The sequence below is a fragment of the Nicotiana tomentosiformis genome, chromosome 6, assembly GCF_000390325.3.
Source record: "Nicotiana tomentosiformis chromosome 6, ASM39032v3, whole genome shotgun sequence".
NCBI lineage: Eukaryota > Viridiplantae > Streptophyta > Magnoliopsida > Solanales > Solanaceae > Nicotiana > Nicotiana tomentosiformis.
In genome coordinates, this window is record NC_090817.1 from 146429554 (window position 1) to 146452418 (window position 22865).

Here is a 22865-nt window from a genome sequence, read left to right on the forward strand (position 1 = left end):
CTTGCCTGAGATGGTTGAGGATGAATGGAGGAGGATCTGCCAAAAAAGTGATGTTGCTGCCCGATAATTCCATTCCAAAATGTGCTAGTCGATCTGCTACCTTATTTTGCTCCCTATTGGGGATCCATCTGCATTGCCAGTGGAGTTAGATTGTGCTCGACTACTATTTACAAACCACGTAGTAATGCCATAAGTTCTATATCTATGACATTGGATATTTGGTGTCGACCCGCATATCCCATTACCCAGTCACCGTTGTGATTTCAGAATACCCCCCTAAAGCCTGCTTGTGATTTGTTGGAATTGAATGCCCCATCTGTATTTAATGTGATGATCCCCCTTGGAGGTGGTTTCCATTTGACATACATAGGCATTTTTATACTTTTATGGATGTATGTGTTAAGTTAAAAAAAGATGTTCAGTAGTTAATTGAATAATTGTGTTGGTTGAGGGCTGGATCAGTACATTTTCAAAACAATTTTTGTTTCGAATATTCCATAAGTGACATAACGTGAAAGGAATCAACTTTTTTTAGAGGTATGTCATTTTTATGGAAAGTGCCCTTTTGAAGAATGAGTTTTTGATCCAGACATGATTGGGAGTTCTATAAGTGGTTAACGATCGTGCAAGGTGTTCTAACTTTAGATTTTTCCAACATTGATTTGCATGCATACAATGTAGTAGTATGTGTGGGATAGTCTCTTCCTCTATTTGGAAAATTGTGCGCATGTTAGATGAGGTGATTCCCAATTTATGAAGGTAGTCCTTGGTAGGCAATCTATTGTGGGTTATCAACCACAAGAAGTGTCTAATTTTTGGCAGCATTCTTAAATGCCAAATCCAATCGTGGTTATTGTCATTATGGGTTGACTTAATGATAGCTCTATAGCAAGAGCTGACTGAAAAGTTGCCCGTGGGTGTAAAGGCCCATATGATATGATCATGGTTTGTCCCATAAGCAGTGATGTGAGTATTATGAATTATGTGGGTTATTTTATAAGGTAATTCGAAGGATAGAGTGGATCCAGGGCAGTTGTTGAGTTGTAGCACATTAGCTACTGAAAAGTTCTGTTCATTTTTATTGAAAGGCCCATGTATAAGGCTTCTAATATTCATATTTGGAGCAAGCCAATTGTCATTCCAAAAATTAACAGGGGTACCCTCACGACTTGCCATTTTAATCCAATTTGGCAAATCTTCTATCCATAAGATTGAGGTACATTTAGTAGGGGGTCCAGGGGAGGTAATGTATTTAGCGATTAAAAATGATGCCCAAGGTGTGTGGGGCTGATGAAACAGCCTCCAAGCCGTACTGGCTAATATGGCATCATTTTTAGCTCGTAGTCTTTGAATACCTAGTCCACATTGTTCTTTTGTAGCAGTGATTGTTTTCCGGTTTATAAGGTGAAGCCTCTTTTTTTGCGAGGTAGAACCCCATAAAAAAAAGTTTGATAGCTTTCTAGTCTATTGTTGACATGAGTTGGGAGAGACATAATTTGCATTATGTGGTTGGGAATGGTATTCAATGTTGCTTTGATTAAAGTAGTACTACCTGCCATTGTGAGGTGATTTGTTTTCCAGTCTGCTAACCTATTTTTGAAATTGTCTATTATGAATTGGAAGTCCGTTTTTGAAGGTTTTGAGTTTGAAAATAGGAAAACCTAGATATTTACCAAAAGATCTCCCTTCCTCCATGTTGAAGGATGATAAGATGAAATTCTTGTCATTTGTTGAGCAATATTTGGAGAAGTAAACCTTCAATTTTTCAAAATTAATTTTTTTGCCCTGAGTGCTTAGTGAATTGGTTTAGTAAGTCTATAATTTTATGACAACTGGAGGTTGTTATTTTGGATGCCAATATAATATCATCTGCAAAGAAGAGATGAGATATTTGAGGTGCTTTAGCATTCAAGGAAATAGGTTTCCATTGATTGTAATCTACTGCGTTGTTTATTTTTTAAGACAATATTTCCATACAAATAATAAAGAGGTATGGTGAGAGCGGGTCACCTTGCCTAATACCTGTGGATGGTGTGAAGAAATTCATGGGTGATCCGTTGAAAAGGATAGCAGTAGAGGTGATGGACACACATGATATAATGAGAGATATTAATTGAGGAGGGAAATTGAAGAAGGTTAAAGAATGTCGTATAAAGCTCCATTCCATTCTGTCAAAAGCTTTTTCGAGGTCTATTTTTAGCAGCATGCTCGGGCATTTTGATTTATAATTCCTTAAATGATTTAGTAATTCTTGAACAATTATAGCATTATCCGATGCCCTTCACTCTTTTTGAAAAGCAGATTGAGTAGGGTTAATTAGTTTTTGGAGAAAAGGTTTAATACAATTAACAATAATTTTTGTTATTATTTTGTAAAAAGTGTTGCATTAACTAATCGGTCTAAAGTGGTTCATAGTGGAAGGGCACTTTATTTTAGGTATCAAGCAAAGGTATGTTTTGTTGAGTTCTAAGGGTATATGCCCTTGTTGGAAAATATTGTTGCAAAAGTGAATTAGAGAATTCTTTATTTAAGGCCAAAATTTTTGGTAAAATAAAGGATGTAGTCCATCTGGTCCAGAAGATTTAAGAGGTTGGAAAGATTGCACAGCTTTGAAAATGTCTTGCTCAATGAGCGGTGTTGATAGCGTAGTAGCTTCAGCTTGTGAGAGTACATTATAAATAGCGGGAGTATAAGTCTTATATGAATTTGTATGAGAGGTTGTATAAAGAGTTTGATAATAGTTAGTAACTAGGTCCTGGAGTTGTTCATTGTCAGAAATCCAATTACCCATAAAATCTATTAAAGTGATTATTCTGTTACGGTGCCTTCTTTTTATAGTAAACAGATGAAAAAATCTCGTGTTAGCGTCCCCTTGGTTAAGCCAATTTACGCGAGATTTTAATTTCCAAAACTCCTCTTCAAGGGTTAGAATATGATTATACTAGGCTATAAGGTCCTTTTCCAAATTTTGTAGAAAATTTCTAGTGGGGTAATTTTGTGACTTTTGAATACCTACTAGCCTAGCTTGAATATTATTTTTTTTATAAAAAATATTACTAAAAGAATTTTGGTTCCAAGTCTTGACTAGTGATGTAAAATTATCGATAGCCTGAAGCATAGGAGGGTTATGTTGCCAGATTTGATTAACCAATTTTGGGAACTCTTGGTGTGATAGCCAAATTGTATCAAATTTGAATATATTACTCTTTTGGTAATGCTTTTTATTGAGGGTTAACAATAACGGGTAATGATCAGAATGAGTTCTAGGTAGGTGATGAACATGGGCTTCCGGATAAAGATCTATCCATTCATAATTTGCCACGATACGATCTAGTCTTTCTAGTATCATAGCGCCCCTCTTACGTTTATTTGTCCAAGAGTATTTGCTTTCCCTAAATTCTAAATCTATTAGGTTACGGTAGTTAAAATAATTAGGCATCAAATCTGCTCTAGTGTTGTTTAATGTACATCCTCCAAAATTTTCATTGGAATATATAATATCATTGAAATCACCTCCTACTAGCCAAGGTCCTTTGTATGTGTTAGCTATATGCATTAGATTTTGCCATAAGATTTTCCTTGATGATAGAACAATGCTTGCATATATAGCCGTAAATAAAAAGGGGGGTCTTGTGGACAAACCTGGACTATGCAGTGTATTTCGTGATTTGTGACAACAATTTCAGTGACACGAACTAAATTATCATTCCATAGTACCGCTATGCCTCCTGCATGTTCCTCAGCTGGTGCTTGTGAGAGATTGGTAAAATCAAAATCTGCCTTAAGATTGTTGTGGTCCATTATGTGTGTTTCTAGAAGCACTATTAATTGTGGTTGATAATAATTTAGCATGGAACGAAAATTCCTTCGAAAATCTGGTGATTGTGCACCTCTGCAATTCTATATCACAAAATTCATGAATCTAGTGTGTGGAGGTGGTAGTGGTGGTGATGTGTCCTGCTCCACCGGTACTTGATTCACCTGGGTTGCTTGCTGAGGCGTCTCCCTGAGAGTTGGTGTGATCACCACTGCAAACTTTCCTGCTTCTGGGTTGACTGTTGGCCTCAGCTTGATCAAACACTTGGTCACTTCTGGTGGACAATTGAGCAATATTTGTTTTTTGTATTGCTACTTGAGGACGGAGATGTGGCATGCTCCGAGCCATACTGGCTCTGTTCGCATTTCTCTCATTTCTTCCATGACTGCTGCTATTTCCTGAGGAGTTAGTATTTCTTGATCTCCTGTACTTGAGGGTTGGGGACTCATTGAAGTGGAGGGTGTTAGTGGTTCGAAGGGGCTCATTGGAGACAGTGGGAGTGTTTGGGGTATGTGTATGTACTCGTGGATCCAAGGGATTTGAGACTGGGCTTGTGGGTAAAATGGTAGCTCTGCATAAGGTGTGGGATGGTAGTGGTGCTAGTATTGAGGGAAAGGGTTCCACCATGTGTTGGTGGCATGCATGGGTGTGCTCGTCTAGTTGTACTGACCGTAAAAGGTCATCGCTGCTGTCATTCCCTCTGTGACTATCTGTGCTAAGTCTTGAGGGTTTTGGAGGTGTACTATGACCTCCTGATTGTCCACTATCATGGAGAACGTTAGTGCATGGTTTTGCAATCCCATCTCCAACCATGATTGAGGAGGTTGAAACGGGTTTGGTACTTATGATGTGTATATCACTGGGTAAGTTTTGGGTGGGGGTGTGTTGTGTTGCATGGCTTCTGGGTTGAGGAAGTGTATGTTGAGTTTCCTGAATGGCATCAGAGAGGGTCGTTGGTGTTGAGTTCTCAGTGGGAAAGTTGGAGTATTGTGCTTGTGCATGGTTATAAGATGTTTGGGATGCTGAAGTATTTGCAGTAGTAGGTGTAGGAAGTTGGATTGTTGAAGATTGTTGCGTAGTTGTATTATTTGTTTTATTGGTTGGTTGAGGCGATTGTGTTTGAGTAGGAGGGGAGGTTTCATGTGTATTGGGCTTGTCACGTGGGCTGGGGTTGAGGGATGTGGTTTGCATGAAAAGAGAACTGGCATTATTTTGTGGTGAGTTGGGCTTAGGAAAGGATTGTAATGGATCATGATGGTTGTTTGTAGTAGTGTGTGGGCTTGGAACAAGGTTTGTAGCGTGCATGTCAGGTGTTTCCTGATTGGGTGTTAGAGGTGGTGGTGCCAACGTGGATGTGGTAGAAGGAGGATGAGTGTCAGCAGGGATACTATTTGCTCTAGAAGGGAGTGAAGTAGGGTAATTATTAGGGTTATTTTGTAGAGGTGGGTCGGGTAATTCAGTAGGTAAGCGGGTAGACCCCTTTTTTGAATCCATTTCCTGTAACTGGGCCAATATTTGTCTTATTGGGCTAGTAGATCGGTCCGCTAAGTTATGGGTAGAAGGTTGGCCTACTAGTTCATTAGAATAAGTTAATGAATCAAAACTATTTTTTATTGTTAATAAGTATTTAGAAGGTAGTTGCTTAGGTACACCATTAGTTAATTGATTAGTAATAGGATTAGACGAGTTCGTACCTGTGTGATAGTCGGCAGTCCTTTGCACAAATGGGTGGCATAGTCCTTTCAATGTAATTGCTGAAGCTGATGGAGTGATGTCATTGGTGCTGTGAATTGGTGCATGTTGTATAATAAATTTGGGATGCCTTTTGGAAAAGTAACCGTCTTCCATTCAGAATCTAGGTGTTATGACCCCTTGGCGTCCAGGTCGTCAGACAAAGAAATGGTGTTGGGTGGTGGTTGTATAGCTGGTGTTGCTGTTTCATAGGGCAGTAGGTCGTAATATGGCCAATTCTACCACAACGAACACATAGTATATTATGTCCTTCATAAAGGATTTGCTAGCGATGATTCCCTATAAATACATGCGATTTTAAAGGGTGTTCAAGGGGAACTTCAATACATATTCGAGCATATCTTTCTCTGGATGTAGATGACGTACATGTATCGATTTTTAGCAGTTTTTCTAGTTTATTTCCTAATTGTTGTAGGATATGAACATCATAGAATTCAGTGGGTAGTTTCGGTAGTCTAGACCAAATGGAAGTGTAAGTAAGTTTGGTCATAGATGCTAGGAACGTTGGTTCCCACCGTCTAACTGATAGGAAATTGCTTAACACAAACCACGGCCCCTCATGTAGAGCTTTATTTATATTTTCTTCCTTTTGATATTTGATTAGGAAAAAGTCGTTACCCAGATCAATGAGGGCTAGAGGTTCAGTTGGTTTCCATAAGTTTTGCAATTTTTGTTTAACGGTTAAATGACCCACTTTCCGTCCAAAAACCTTAATTATAATTGAATATTTCTAAGGAGAGTAAAGCCTCGTTTTGTCTTCTGTGGAAAGTGGAATGAAGTTATCTGAATGGTTGGCTGCCAATGTTTATTCCGACATGTCAATATGGTATTGGGTATTAGTGATGGTTAGAATTGAGGCATCATTACTGTTGAATAGTGTTTGGAGGAAAGGAGTTTGCTGGTTAGGGATTGGTTCATCAATATTCATGGAGCTTAAGTCAGGTGGATCAGTGTTGGGAATTGGAGTATTGTTTGTCATTGTGTCGTTGATTACAAGGGAGAAGAAGATAGAGTGGAGGAACGTTTAGGGAGAAGTTGGAGTTTCTCTCTCAACATCTCTTACAAGAGGCATCAAGCATGATGTCCCAAATATTAGTCGTTTTGGAAGGCTTCATTTTGTTGGAAAAAATAATAATCCCGCCCATGAATAATATTCACGACAAATAATAATAACACAAGAGAGTAACAACGACTCCAACTTTTTTAATGGGTAAAATTCAATACCCGAGCGGAGCAATATAACTACTATAATATTACAACTTAGCAGTGTCAAGAGACTACTACAATCTTGAAAGAAATAACACTCTTTATTTAAAACACTTCACTATAATATTACTCACACTCACTATTTATCTCACATACTATAGTATGTGGATTACTCTCTCTAACTTCTATTGCTTCTCTCTTATTTTGGTGTGATTGAAATAAAGAATGGAGGCCTCTATTTATAGTAAGAGATGCCATTCAACTACTACAAAGAAGATGTCTTATTGTTGATTTAGTCCTTTAATTTTTCAACAAAGTTAGGCACCTCCCATTTTCTTCAACAAAGTTAGGCACCTTCCATTTTCTTCAACAAAGTTGTCAACAAAATTAGGCAATTCCCATTTTTTTCAACAAAGTTGTCAAAAAAGTTAGGTACCTCCCATTTTCTTCTTTGTTTTTCTTTAATATGAGCCCCACAAATCTCTCCCTTAATTTTGATTTTTCTTTTTCATTCCAAGACTTGATCTCAATCTCTGAAAATCCTCAAACTTAAGAGGTTTTGTAAAGATATCTGCATCCTGATCATGAGACTTCACATATTTGAGCTTGACTTCCTTCTTGGCAATGCACTCTCTGATGAAGTGATATCTTGTATCTATATGCTTGCTTAGATCATGATACATCGGATTCTTGGCGAGTGCCTGTGCAGATTTGTTATCAATACAAATCGTTGTAGCTTCAATTTGTGGCAAATTGAGCTCCTTCAATAATTGATCACGCCCAACTATGCCTTATAAAAAGGACTAAGCGGTCGTTGCAAATATAATCCGATTTACAAGTTCGGAGTCGAATCCCACAGAGAACTAAGGCTTAGCTACAGTTGTTCAATATTATAAAGAAATACAAGTTCAAATAATTTTCTAGTTATAAAGATTATAATATTTATTTTTTTACCTAATTAACTAACAAATACTAGAAAGCAGTAAAACTATCAATTAACAAGGATAAGGATTGGAGACAAGATTAAGGAGGTATAGAGTTATGATTTTTCCAATTGTTGGAATACTTTCCGCTACGTTTTCTATAAATTTGCCTAAGTCTTCTCTACCGATCATAAGCACTCTAACTGTCGTAACTCTCTTCCGAGTAATTACCACAATTTACTAGTCATATTCTCCTGAATTACGCTAGCTGGCATTAAGTACAGCTCACTCAGATCGCACCAAGATTTCGTTATCCCTAATCCCATCTTTAAACCTCCGTATTGATCCCGCATATACGTTTAGGAGTGATGTTGTTCAACAACTACCTAAATATGCACTCTCTCCCGAGTAATACATACTAAATAGGCACAGCTAATTGAGGGTCATTCAATCAACCACAAGAATAATATAGTTGAAGAAATAGAGAAAATACTACGACAAATCTATATTAACGTAACAAAAAAATAATCCTCCAATACGTTCCATCAAAACCCTAGATAACAAATTAGCTATTCATAATCATAGTAACAATATCCCAGATATTTTTCATAATTAAAATACAGAGTAAAGATGAAAAGATATAAAAATTGATGATTCTCACTCCCAAGGGGTGATTTCACCAGCTCCTCTTGCCTCTGGCTGCCCAAGTCCTCCAAGTGATATTTTTAGGTCTATTTATATGTGTAAAAGAAACCCTAAACGTGTGGGTTGAGTCCTAGTCAAACCCGAAACGAATTAAGTCTTCAAAACTTGGATTGGACCTGGCCTCAGGCCTGGCGTCGCCAGCCTAACGCTTGGAAATTGCCTGGCCTCGCCAGGCTAAAGCCTGGTTCAACCTGGCCTTAGGCTGGCCTCGCCAGACTAAAGCCAGGTTCAGCCTGACCTTTGGGTGGCCTCGCCAGGCTAAAGCCAGGTTCAGCCTGGCCTTTGGCTGGCCTCGCCAGGTCTCTCTTTTTCACTGTTCTCGAGTACACTTTCAACGTTTAAGTATCCCTTTTGCTCTACTTTCATCTCCAATTTACCTACACATAAAATAGACTCCATTATGCACAAATAAAGTATAATTTATCATTAAAGCATGTAAAATGCAAGGCACATAATGTACAAAACTATGGAATTATAGCCACACATTAATACCCTACACTTAAACATTGCTCGTCCTCGAGCAATCAAACTACACTTATAGATACGACATTTTAAAGCAATTCTCCTAACTCATTACACCAAGAATTTTTAAAATAGTTTAAGCACACAAGTATGACATCCTCGCCTCAAGATTCGACTCACAAATACTATGCCTTATTCACAATTCACTTACTTACTCTGACATAGATGTCAACAACATTACCTTTCCTTTATGAATCACGTGCCCTCACACAACAAAAGAGATTAGTTCCACACACAATAAATTTTAAGATCGTAGGAACTCAAGATAGGAAGAATTCACTCGCTCTCATAAATAACATTCTTATGCTACAAAAGATGCACCATAGGCTTGCCCGTAGTGTAATACTCTACTAATCGAGTTCATTCAGTCTAAGATCAAGTAGGACTTTCATTGGTTGTAATGTAGGTTGCGGGTCGGGTAGGATACATTTGGTATGAGTGACTACACCTCCCTTAAGCACTTTAATACATATACTTTAACACACATCCCATACTTATGTCAAACCATAACTCCACCTTCACCTCAATATATATTAACTCCATATTTCTTTAAGCACAATTACATCAAGAGTTACCACTATCAAGGAATATATATTTTTTTCAGCAATACAACTATATATATATATATTTCTTTTTCAATTCAAGTGGCTCTTACTTTTTCAAAACAATGCACCTTTCTCCTTATTTCATTAGTTCCACGCCAAAGCCGAACCAACCACCCCACACTTTAACTTTTACAAAGTTCATAACAATTCAAGTGCTCATGAGAGGTGAAAAGGTTCAAATATATGGTCGATTAAAACAAAGGGGTACGACTTGTAATGTGGTTACCAAAGAAACATGATTATAGGCTCAACGGGGTTAACTACGGTACATAATATTTAGGTGGGCAAATTTTATATATCTGGCTTAACAAAGGAACGCCTATATCACTTCCTAGACTGAACAATACTACTATTTCGCTTTGCAAACACACGGGGCAAGTTCTAGATATCAAATGCAATGCATAGAATACATACAAAACCTCACACACACATGGCACATAACTCACTCAGGATTGGTTTCATCGCGACACTTCAGTCAAAGCAGTTAAGCAAAATTAGGATACTACGATTTAAGGTACTTATGCGAGAGTCAAAAACCGAGCCTAAGCGTCACAACCATAGTACTAACTATTCTCAAGGCATAACAAAGCTAAGAGATATTGCTTCAATTCAATTTATGGCACAATGGTTCCTATTCCTAAAAAAATAAAACTAACTACACCCGGTTCAAACAAAACCCTTGGAAAAGAACCGCGGCACAAAGAAAAACCAAGGGGGAATTGCTACACTACCTAACAAAAGAAAATCTTTTTGTATTTTTCCTTTCGACTTAAATCCCTCAAGAAAATTGTCTAATAGATCCATAATCGGGAAAAGTCCAATCTTTTCTATTTTTGTTCTCTAAAAAAAATAAATATTCAATTAAACTAATACAATTAAAATAGCATAGAAAGTCACCTAGACAATCTCCTCATCCCACACTTAAAATTATGCATTATCCCCAATGCACACCATAAATAATAAGAGGGTAAAAGAAACTCCCTGGTAGGCCAAAGGCCGAAGCACTAGCAACTCATGGGGTACTCAGACTTCTCCTAGGCTTGGTCTTTCGTGTGGGTACCTCATACTTAGTTCCAACCATCTGGTTTGTTGTTTCATCCTTCCAATAGCTTTGCTTTCCATGCTCCTAGAAATCAAAAATCGACACTACAAAAATAATTAAAAAAAATAAAAAATAAAATAAAGCAGTAAAGCTGGGTTTCCTCCCAACAAGCACTTGATTTAACGTCGCGGCACGACACGAATCACTTTCTACCTCCACTTTGAACTTATGAATTGGACCCCCAAGTTTTGATTCTGCTCTATGATCATGCTCCTGGGTGGTGGAATAAATCTGACTGGCCCAATAAAATAATGTAGTATTCTGCACTTCTTGGCCTTTAGATGAGATGTGTATTCCCGACTTTCTGGCAAGAAGAATTTCAGAATGTAGGCACCTTGTTGCTCATTCCTTGACTCCTCAAGTGGATCGGATGACTCTATTTCTATATCATCATCCAAACAAAATGTAAAAAAATGCTTGGAGTGTGGATCAATGTGTTCAACTATATGAACATTGGGATTGTCTACATCCTCAACACTAATGACACTAGAGTCAACTAAATATGTTTCATCAATGTCCTTGCTTGACTCTAGTATCTCTTCTACCACATCGGCTTCCTCAAATTCTAGTTTGATTGATTGTTGGTGTTCTACTATGGACCCCTCTATTGTTACCTCAATTTCTGCATCTAATTCATGCTCTTCTTGGATACTATTCACAATATTGGCTTGTTGAGCATTAAGATCTTCAACCAGTTGATTCACTTGAACTTTCAAGTTGTGAATAGTTTCCTCTTGCCTCTCTATGTGCAGTTGTCTTTTACTATTTTGTTCCACAAGGCACTTTAACATATCATATTGTTCCACAAGGCATTTTGCATATTCTTGATCTCTTTCAGGTCATCATCTCTGAGTTCTTTGTTCCTATTAACTTCATAAGAAAAAGAAGAACTATCAAAGTAAGGGGTTGGGGGAACATAATAAATATAAGCACAACCATGAAAGTGACCATCTTTACCACCACACATATCACACACATTCCACACATAAGATTGAGTTGGTGCACATAACTCGCTCTCAGGAATATTTTGATAATTTTGCCCAGGGCGGTTTCCTCCACTATATGCATATGGAGGATCAAAAGTAGAATTACCAACATCAAAACTCACATAATTCCAAGATTCCATGTTTTTAACATTAACAAGTAAAACAAAAATTAAAAAAAATCAAATACAAGAAAGCAAAAATAAAAGTTCAAACTTGGAACCTAGCAATATATACACCTACAGCTATAAGTATTTCTTTATCAACCTAGAAATGTATTTCTTTGCAATATAAACATCTACAACTTATGTTGCTGCTATATATTCGGCTTCATAAGTCGAGAGAGTAACTATGGGCTATTTCTTTGAACTCCAAAAAATAACAGAATCACCCAAGAAAACCACAAAACCAATTGTGCTTTTTATATCATCAATATCTCCCGCATAATCACTATCACAAAATCCCATAAGGTTGAAATCATTAGAAGAAGAATAAAATAACCCAAAGTCGATCGTACCTTTTAGGTAACGAAATATTCTTCTAGTGACTTTCAAAATAGGTGGAGGTTGGAGCTTCCATGAAGCGGCTTACTACTCCAACTGCAAAGAGTATATCTGGCCTGGTACAAGTCAAGTACCTCAAACTTCCCACAAGACTTTTGAAAAATGTGAGATCCGCATTTTCTCCTTCATCAAACTTGGACAATTTTGTCCCACTCTCCATCAGTGTGTTCACGGGGTTGCAATCGAACATGTTGAACTTCTTCAAGATCTCCTTTGTATAGCTTTCTTGAGAGATGAAAATTCCATCCTCCATCTGCTTTACTTCTAGGCCCAAGTAGTAGGACATGAGCCCTACATCTGTCATCTCGAACTCACGAGACATATCTTTCTTAAAAGTTTCAAACAAACTTGAGTTATTACCCGTGAAAATAAGATCATCAACATAAAGAAAAACAAGTAAGATATCTCCATTAGTATGAACTTTAAGGTAAAGAGCATATTCATGGAGACAACGAGTAAACCCATTGTCTTGAAAATACTTGTCGATGCAACTATTCCATGCTAGTGGGGCTTGCTTTAATCCATATAAAGCTTTCTTCAATCGCAACACTTTATCTCTATGGTTTTTGACAACAAAGCCCAATGGTTGTTCAACATAGACTTCTTCTTTAAGATAGTCATTCAAAAAGGCTGACTTGACATCTAGTTGATGGATCTTCCACTTCATTTGCGCCGCCAAAGAGATAAGCAAACGAATCGTCTTCATGCGGGCAACAGGTGCATAGACTTCTTCATAGTCAATGCCTTGCCTTTGCTTGTAGCCTTTAGCCACAAGTCGTGCCTTGTATCTCTCCACATCTCCATCAACATTCTTCTTTGCCTTGTATACCCATTTAACTCCAATTGCTCGATGACCCTTGGGAAGTGTTGTTAACTCCCAAGTTTTGTTCTTCTCTATTAACTCGATCTCCTCCTGCATGGCTTGTCTCTACCTTTTGTCTTCAACAGCTTCATCAAAGTTCATTGGTTCACTATCAGCAAAGAGACAATATAAAAAATCAAAATTAGTAACTTCTCTATGTCCTCATAGAGCTCTTGAATACTCATTGTCATTTATGGTTGTTCATTTGAACTTTCTTGAGAAGAGGGAGATGCAACATTTGTTGGAGAAGGAGATGGAGTTGTATCCTGCATAGGTTCCACGGTCTCTGGTTCTTCTTCATCATCAAAGTATGGAAGAAAATCATATGAAGTTTCTTCCTGAGCTTCCTAGTTCTATGTCAATTCTTCATCAAATTCAACATCGCGACTTACCACCATCTTGCCGCTACTTGGGTTGTATAGCTTGTAGCCTTTTGAACTCGTATCATAGCCAACAAACACATGCTTGACACTTCGATCGTCAAGCTTCGCTCTCCCTTGATGTGGCACATGAGCATAGGCTATGCTCCCAAAGATTCTCAAGTGCTTGACATTTGGCTTTCTTCCACTCTATGCTTCTTGAGGGGTTTTGTCACGCCCCAAAATCGAGGAGCGTGACTAGCGCTCAACCGAGTGAACCCGACCGAGCAAGCCTGTTAGATTCCTTCTACCCAAAACTCATTCATGAATAAAGAGAACATATGTTTTCCTTAATTAAACAATAAAGTGGTCATGTCTGCAATTACCAATTTCTTACCATAAGTTTCACCATTTTTAAAGTCTCAAATGGACAAGTAATACAACCACAACATAGCATAATTTGTCTTTCCCAGCACCAATACACAATATACATTATGTCTACGGAGCCTCTATAGATGAAGAAGAGTACAATGATAATGCCGACAACAAGGCCCCGGCTATACCTCAAACCGAATACACAAAGTACAAAAAATATACATGACCCCAGGATGAAGTTTAGGCTCATCAAATTAGCTGGGAAGAAGGTGTACTGCTATCACTGATTAATGTCTCCTGCTGTGGAACTACCTACATCCATTTAAAGATGCAGCGCCCCCGGCAAAAGGGACGTTAGTACCGTCGAATAGTACTAGTATGAAAACTAAACACCAATTTAAGAATTTAAAAATACAAGATAATTATGATGAACCAGTGTGACAATAGAATAATATAGATAACTGTCTCAACCATAGCAAGCTTATTAAAAGCTATCAACAACATTTATAGGATTTAAGATGAGATCCTCTATAACCATCTTCACACAAAGCGGCCCCGCCGCCTCACCCGATGTATGCAGGTGGAGGTTTACGTACAATACCACAACTATAATCAAGCGGCCCTGCCGCCTCACCTCAATGTATGCGGGTGGATGTATAACCACAGTACCAAGAACCTATACAAAGCGGCTATGCCGCCTCACCACAATGTATATGGGTGGTGGTGCCACAACAATACCAAAACCATACACAAAGCGGTCGTACCGCCTCACCCCACTGTAAGCGGGTGGAGGTGCAATCCCACAATATCATAATCCCTACACAAAGCGGTCATGCCGCCTCACCCCAATATATATATATATATATATATATATATATATATATATATATATATATATATATATATATATGCGGGTGGAGGTGTATCACAATCACAATATCTATACCATAATCCCCACACAAAGCGGTCATACCGCCTCACCCCAATGTATGCGGGTGGAGGTGTATCACAATTACAATCTCTACACAACTTGGCATAATAATTTTCACATAAATCACGACTAGAAATTATAACACGTGGATACGTAATCCATAGTTTGGGACACATCCTTAATTTATAATGCAATATGATAAGTGCATTTGAAATACGAATTGAACATATATCTTCATCACAAAGCTTATCGGAATACTCGATTTATAATCAACATCTCGGAACTTACAAGGATAATGAGAATTCCAATTCTTAAAGAAGAGTTTAGCCAACATACTTCAATTGAGCTTCCTTAAAGTCTAAAACGTTCCGGAATTCTTAGCAACTTCAATCTATTTTATAAATATAACAAATTAAACTAAAATTAGAAAGATGATCATGGTTCTAGCTCATTTGAGCATTTTATCAAACACTAGGTGTGCATAAGATTTCAAGATCTTTTTATGGAGGATTCCAACATCCCACAACCCAATCTTTACCATGCTTAGTTCAACAATCTTCCTACACCCCTTGATATCACATGCATGTAAAATAATCAACTCTCATGCCCAAACATTATCTTGCTAATTACCCATTTTCAGATGATTTCGAAATTAGGGTTTAGGGTGTAGAATCTTACCTCTAGGATGAAGACCTAGTGAGCTTGCCTTCATAATCTTTCAAAACTTGAGCAAGAATTGAAGAACAATTATTGAAGAACACCTTCTCACTCTAGGACACTCTGTCTCACTCTAAAATGTCAGATTATCTCTCAAAAATGGCCCAAAACATATATTTAACAAAGTAGGGTCGTATTTTAAAAACTCAAAAATGAAGGTTCGGAACAGGTTTTGCGGTCGCATATGCGACCACATAATGGTTACGCGGACCGCATATCGGTCGCATAATTGGTTGCAAAATAGCCAAAAAAATTGCCTGTGTATGCGGTCGCATAATGCACCGCATAACAGTTATGAGGTCGCATAGTCGACCGCATAGCTGCTTCCAGAATAGCCCTCTAATGCTCACTTCTGCGGCCCGCAAAGTGATTATGCGGTCGCATAATGGATCACATACGCACTTTTCCGGCAAAATTTTTCCTTTACTTTTTTGTGCATTGTTCAACCCAAAAAGTCCAAGCCGCGGCTCACAAGCTCGCAACGAAGAATTTCTATAATCCTCAAACACGTAAGCCTAGTACGACACCATGAAACATTATTTTCTTTGCAAATTTTACCAGGCCTTACACTTACGTACTTTGAATTTTCCGGGGTGTTACAGGTTTGATCTCTAATATTCTTTGTTGGAGACCTGTTGTTCAAATAAACTGCACAAGATACAGCTTCTGCCCAAAATTCCTTGGGTATATTTTTAGCTTTTAACATACAATTAGCTATATTAAGAATCGTTCGATTCTTTCTCTCTGCAACTCCATTTTGTTGGGGTGAATAAGGTATCGTTAGAGGGCAATGAATTCCATGAGATTTACAAAAGTCATTAAATTCTTTTGAAGTGAATTCGCCTCCTCTATCGGACCTTAAAACTTTTATTTCATAGCCACTTTCTTTTTCTATAAGTACTTTAAAAATTTTAAAAGTAGCAAAAGCTTCAGATTTTTGGTTCAAGAAATAAACCCAAGTCTTTCTATTAAAGTCATCAATGAAAAGTAGAAAGTATTTACTTTACCAAAGGAAGGTGGATTTATTGGTCCACACACATCAGTGTGAACAAGCTGAAGCGGCTTGGTTGATCTTGACATGGCCTCCTTTGGAAAACTCCTCCTTGCATGTTTTCCAAGAAGACGAGCTTCACACAATTAATTGGGATGGCTTATTGAAGGTATCCCATGCACCATATTCTTTTCTCCCATTGATTTGAGCGCTTCAAAATTTAAGTGCCCAAATCGCATGTGCCAACACCATGATTCATCTTGCACATTAGCCTTCACACACTTTGTATCAATTGTCTTAAAATTCAGAGAGAATAATCTATTCTTAGCCATATGCACTTTATCAATTAGAATTCCACTTGAATCTCTAAGCCAAAGATGCATATTTTTCATGTGGATGTCATATTCCTTTTCAAGAAGTTCGCCCAAACTCAAAATATTACTTTTAATTTTGGGACATAATAAACATCTTGAATAAACTTATGACTATCATCTTTACAGGAGATCAGAATCGTACATATCCCTTCAATTTGATTCTTTGAGGTATCTCCAAAGGACACATTACCTCTCAACTATTTTATTGATCTCCACAAATTTCTCTTTGCATCCACACATATGATTGCTTGCTCCATTGTCCAAATACCACGAGCTGCAATCATCCATGTCTTCTTCCTTGAGTGTCATCAACAACATTGACTCAACTTCTTCTTTCTTGTCGTTAGCAAGGTTAGCTTTTTCTTCAACATTGCTACGACATTCCCAAGAGTAATGGCCAAATTTATGACAATTATAATACTCAATTTTGGATTTGTCATACCTTTGTCCATTATTTTCTTGGTAGTAGCCACGTCCTCTTCCTCCTCTATGTCCACAACCACGACCTCTGAATGTCTGGTGGATTTTAACTTCATTGTTAAAGTTGTTAGCGTTGCTTCTTCCTCTTCCATGACTTCCACGACCTCGTCCCCGTCCATTCCCTCGATAGCTCTTTTCACCACCATAATCTTTGAAGGATGTCTGAGTTTTAAGAAGTTCCTTCAATGGCACTTCTTGTCTTCTCTTGATCTTTTCTTCATGGGCCTGTAAAGAAACCCTCCAATTGCTCTACCATCATAGAGTCTAAATCTTTAGACCCCTCAATAGCACACACCACAAAATTAAATTTAGGTGTTAAAGTGCGAAGGATCTTTTCTACCACACGGACATCTTTTATGTCCTCCCCATATCTTTTTAATTGATTTACAACAGCCTTCACTTTTGAATAATAATCTGAAATGCATTCGGATTCTTTCATTTTTAAAACTTCAAAATCAACCCTTAGAGTTTGAAGTTTTACCTTCCTCGCCTTGTCAACTCCTTGAAGAGAATTTTGTAAAATCTCCCAAGCTTCCTTTGAGGTGGTAGCATCTGCCACCTTCTCGAACATGGCATCATTCAGACATTGATGGATGAGCGTGAGGGCTTGTTGATCCTTCTTCCTTGTCTTTGCCAAGACATCTTTTTCATTTTGAGGCAGAGCTTCCTCATTATGGGATTTTGCATACCCTCTATCTGCGATTTTCCACACATCCTGAGAGCCAAGAATGGCTTTCATACATAGACACAATTTCTCATAATTATCTTTTGTGAGACGGGGGTACTGAAAAGACAGTGTACCATTATTTTCTATGGCTCTGATACCACGTTGTTGGAAAAAATAATAATCCCGCCCAGAAATAATATCCACGACAAATAATAATAACACAAGAGAGTAACAACGATATCAACTCTTTTAATGTGTAAAATACAATACCCGAGCAGAGCAATATAACTACTATAATATTATAACTTAGTAGTGTCAAGAGACTACTACAATCTTGAAAGAAATAACACTCTTTATTTAAAACACTTCACTATAATATTACTCACACTCACTATTTATCTCACATACTACAATATGTGGATTACTCTCTCTAACTTCTATTGCTTCTCTCTTATTTTGGTGTGATTGAAATGAAGAATGGGGGCCTCTATTTATAATAAGAGATGCCATTCAACTACTACAAATAAGATGTCTTGTTGTTGATTTAGTCCTATAATTTTTCAACAAAGTTAGGCACATCCCATTTTCTTCAACAAAGTTGTCAACAAAGTTAAGCACCTCCCATTTTCTTCAACAAAGTTAGGCACCTCCCATTTTCTTCTTTGTTTTTCTTTAATATGAGCTCCACACATTTCGCTCTCAATCAGTCAATTTTTGCCATATATTTATTTTTGTCTATTTGTTCTCTTGGAAGGGGAGCCTTGGCGTTAGGGGTGTTCGTCGGTCGGTACGGTATTTAGATATTTCGGTTCGGTATTTTCGGTATTCGATTTCGTAAAATGCTATACCAATACCGTAACTAATTAAATTCGGTATGGTTCGATTTTTCTCCTTTCGATTTCGATTTATTCTGTTCGGTAATTTCGGTTTATTCGATTTGAATACTAACTAATGCATAGAGTCATAGACGGTAATATTCTTAATTAAATTACTCAAAAGTACAAAACTAAAAACGTTTGTTAACAAAAATTTTGTCCAAAACCAACATATAACAACCTAGAGAGAAAACTTAGAGAAATATCTTTTTACTTGCTTAGAGTTAATTGATGAACTTAGAAAATAAAGAAAAATAAAATTTTAGATTTCTTATACTTATGTTATAATTAATAAAATGTGTATTGTGTAATATGATATATATTTCGGTACGGTATCGGTATTTCGGTATTTCATTTTAAATTACCAAATATCATACCTAACACCAATTTATTTTTAAAACTTAAACCAAATACCATACCGAATACCAAAATATCGAATAATGAATACCAAAAGTTCCGTTTTCGATACAGTAATTCGGTATTTACCAAATTATGCACAGCCCTACTTGGCGTAACTGGTAAAGTTATTGCCATGTGACCAGAAGGTCACGAGTTCAAGTTGTGAAAATAACCTCTTGCAGAAATGCAGGGTAAGGCTGCTTACAATAGACCCTTGTGGTCCGGCCCTTCCCCGAGCTGCCCCCTTTGTTTGATCTCTGTTTTCTAGTATCAAACTAATCCTTCTTAATCATGCATTTTCTTCTTTTGCTTTCTTATCAAGCAATATTTCTATTGTGTCCTTGTCTGTCCATAGCTTCAGCTACTGTTAATGAGATTAGCTTAAACATAAGCGTTTTTGCTGAGCATAATGAAATGGAAAAACATCAATGAAAACTTTAAGAAGTCACACTAGTGAAAGTGTTTAAGATTTCTTCAACCGTACAGTAAATTTAACAAAAGTATCCTCACACAATAAGAGAGAACTTCAAGCTTACCGAGCCAAATTAGCAACTACTTTATACATAAAACAGTACTCTTAACTCACAGCTTAAAATGAGGAAGAGCTGAATTACATTCTCGTACGTTCTTCTGGTAATAGGCCATATATTCAAGATTCGAGACTGACTTGTATAACAGAGGATCTTTCTCTGATAAGAGCTCTTTGATCGGTCCGTATGACTTTAACATACATTCAGAACTGGGGAAGAAGAAACATACTGCTGATACCCTTGATCCAACAGGTCTAGCTAATACTCTATGCTCCACGCTCTTGAATTTGTCGTTAGTAATAAGCTGCAAAGTACATTTTGAAATCTTGTCACTAAGTAAAAAGCTATGAAATATTTACAAACTGAAAAAAAAGTTGCAGACTTGAGAATACTCTCAAAGAATTACCTGCATAAGATCTCCAATGTTTACGACTAGAGCACCAGGAATAGGTGGCACGTCAACCCAATGATTTTGATAAAGAACCTGAAGGCCACCACTAGAATCCTGAACTACCATAGTTAGAAAGGTGGAATCGGAGTGGTTGATTGTGCCTAATGCCAGTTCTGGCTCGGGACAAGGTGGATAGTAAAGGCATGTCAAGTATTCACTTTTTAGACAATTTATCTGTGCAAGATAGTCACTGCTTAGACCTAAGGCTTCTGAAAGTATCTCTGAGATGGTTTCTCTGACCTTGATCATGTATTCCATGTAGTCTGTTATTTCCTTTCTGCAAAAGCATTTAGATTATACATCGATATGATGGCCTATCGTGTTTGGAAATAAACAAGATAACTAGAAAGTCTATTTGTGATAAAAGAAAATCGAAGCATGTGATACTTAGGAGCACTGAAAGAAAGAGCCTGACATTCATTCCGTCATGAATATTCATAACTTAACCTACTAGAAGAGGCGCATGCCATGTTGCGGAGATTAGATGACACTTCCAATCATTCACCTCGATTGTGATACATTCACTTCTAGTTATATGATCAATGAACTGATTTACAAGGCAAAGAGACAAGAAAGGGTTGTTCAGATGGTCAGCACCCCCCACCTACAATTCCAGGGTCTTGGGTTCGAGTCACCAAAGGGCCAATAGCTCCAATGTAGGGGATCAAAGGTGAATCAAAAGGGGAGGGAAATCACACACAAAAAAAGGGCAAAGATAACTCGGGTGTGTAAGACAGTATGATTTGGCCGTTTAGGTGTACAGTCGAAACTCTGGACCAAAGACACTTCAACTGAAAACCACTTAGGATATACCATGTCTCAAATTCCAAGCAAGTTGGGTCGGTTATATATGAATCCTTACCAACCATATAGCTTCATTTAAACTCATCTCAGATTAATATAACACAAAATAAGAGGTTATCTTTATTCTCTACTGGCATTATAAAAGACTCCTAGAAAACATACGACCTAATGTAAATGTACAAACTTCATCCAAACTAGGATGTTCCATATAAATCATTTATATCTATTCAATTCTGTACAGATCAATTTCATTCTAATACTGGTAAATTAGATAAAAAAATTTACCTGCAGATGAGAGGAATAGCTTCTGGGTCCAGTTTTCCATCTAGAAAAGTACAAGCTAAGGCATCTCTCCAACTGGCTACATGGGTTTCACTGAAAGATCCATTGATAGTAAAGACCCTAACTTTATGCCTATTATCAGAAGAATATAGATCCATTTTAGCTTCCTTTGGCTGTTCATGAAAATTTCTGGTGCTATCAAGAATTGCATCCAAAATACTAACAGGAACCCCATGATTAACAATCTGGAAAAAGCCCCAATCTTGAGCTGCCTTTTTAATTTCCTCAACAATTTCCTCTCTCCCACCACTAACACTTTCAATTCTTTGCAAGTCTATGACAGGGATTTTCAGCTGAATTTGGCCATTCTTGCAAAGTGATGGGGTTTTGGTCAAATTATCTGATGATGGGTAAATGAAAAATCTTGGTATTTTTGTGATGCCAGAATCTACAAGACCTTTTACACCAGCTTTTGTGGCTTCAAATTCCTCTACTTCTTTAGCCCAATCATAATTATAATCACTAGGGGTTGACATGATAAAAGCTGATTTATTTAGCAATATCTGTGTTAAGGCTCAAGATTTTGACTGCAGGAATATGCAAGAATGAAGTTGACTAAAGATAGCTTCTTCACTTTAATTAATTACTGTACTAACTTCAGATTTGAAAAAAATACGTCCCATGTGGAAGGTTGACTTGCCATTTATATTCAATGTATAACATTTTTATTAAGCAGAATTATTCATAAATTTTCGCGTAACTTAATTCGTATATTATTTAACATCATCAATCAAAGTTCATGTTAATTAATTTGGCGACTATTTCTTTTCTTATGTGTTCATACTATATTATTTTATGCGGAAACTAATATGGGCATTAATGTGTCAATTGCTCATGCGACGATTATTGATAATGAAAAATCCTTTTGATTAAAAATAGGTAGTTTAGTATACATGAATTATTAACATCAATAATATTTTTTTTATAAGCGGAATTATTCATAAATTTTGGCATAACTTAACGCGTATATTATTTAATATCATCAATCAAAATTTGCATTAATTAATTTGGCGACTATTACTTTTCTTATGCGCTCAATTAAATACTATATTATTTTACGCAGAGACTAATATGGGTATTATAATGTATGAATTGTTCATGCGATTATTATTAATAATGAAAAATCCTTTTGATTAATAAATAGTTTAGTATATATGAATTACTAACTTCAATAATATTTTAAGCAAAAATTATTCAAAAATTTTGGCATAATAAGTATAATATTTAATGAAACAAAAACCTATTTAGTCGCCACCAAAAGTATCCAAGTGGCGTCGCATATTTAGTCGCCACAAAAGCTTAATAAAGAAAAATTAAGCTTCGTGGCGAACCATTTAGTTGTCAGCAAAGGTTCCCGTAATACGTGCCACTAATTCAAGTGGCGTCCCTCCATTAAATGTATTTGTGACGCACTTGATACTTTTGTGGCAAGCAAATAAGCTTTTGTGGTGACCTTTTGAATCGCCACCAAAATTTTCGTTAATACATGTCGCCAATTCAAGTGGCACCCCTCCCCATTTGTTACTTAAA

The 22865-nt window shown here is 37.0% G+C and overlaps 3 protein-coding genes across 3 annotated transcripts; all 3 read right to left on the reverse strand.

Annotated features, from left to right (window-relative positions):
- Positions 1-3922: 3922 nt before the first annotated feature.
- Positions 3923-5311, reverse strand: LOC138894904 (flocculation protein FLO11-like). The gene has a single exon (XM_070179639.1). The coding sequence runs from the start codon at positions 5309-5311 to the stop codon at positions 3923-3925; it is 1389 nt and encodes a 462-aa protein (XP_070035740.1).
- A 7795-nt stretch (positions 5312-13106) lies between these two features.
- On the reverse strand, positions 13107-18006 carry LOC138894905 (uncharacterized). The gene is made up of 3 exons (XM_070179640.1): positions 17749-18006; positions 16978-17492; positions 13107-13149 (listed from the first exon to the last, which is right to left on the reverse strand). The coding sequence occupies exons 1-3, from the start codon at positions 18004-18006 to the stop codon at positions 13107-13109; spliced, it is 816 nt and encodes a 271-aa protein (XP_070035741.1).
- A 1631-nt stretch (positions 18007-19637) lies between these two features.
- Positions 19638-21941, reverse strand: LOC104088104 (1-aminocyclopropane-1-carboxylate oxidase homolog). The gene is made up of 3 exons (XM_009592723.4): positions 21279-21941; positions 20145-20466; positions 19638-20042 (listed from the first exon to the last, which is right to left on the reverse strand). Exons 1-3 carry the CDS (start codon positions 21809-21811, stop codon positions 19791-19793), a joined length of 1107 nt encoding a protein of 368 aa, XP_009591018.1. The 5' UTR covers positions 21812-21941; the 3' UTR covers positions 19638-19790.
- Positions 21942-22865: the final 924 nt, after the last annotated feature.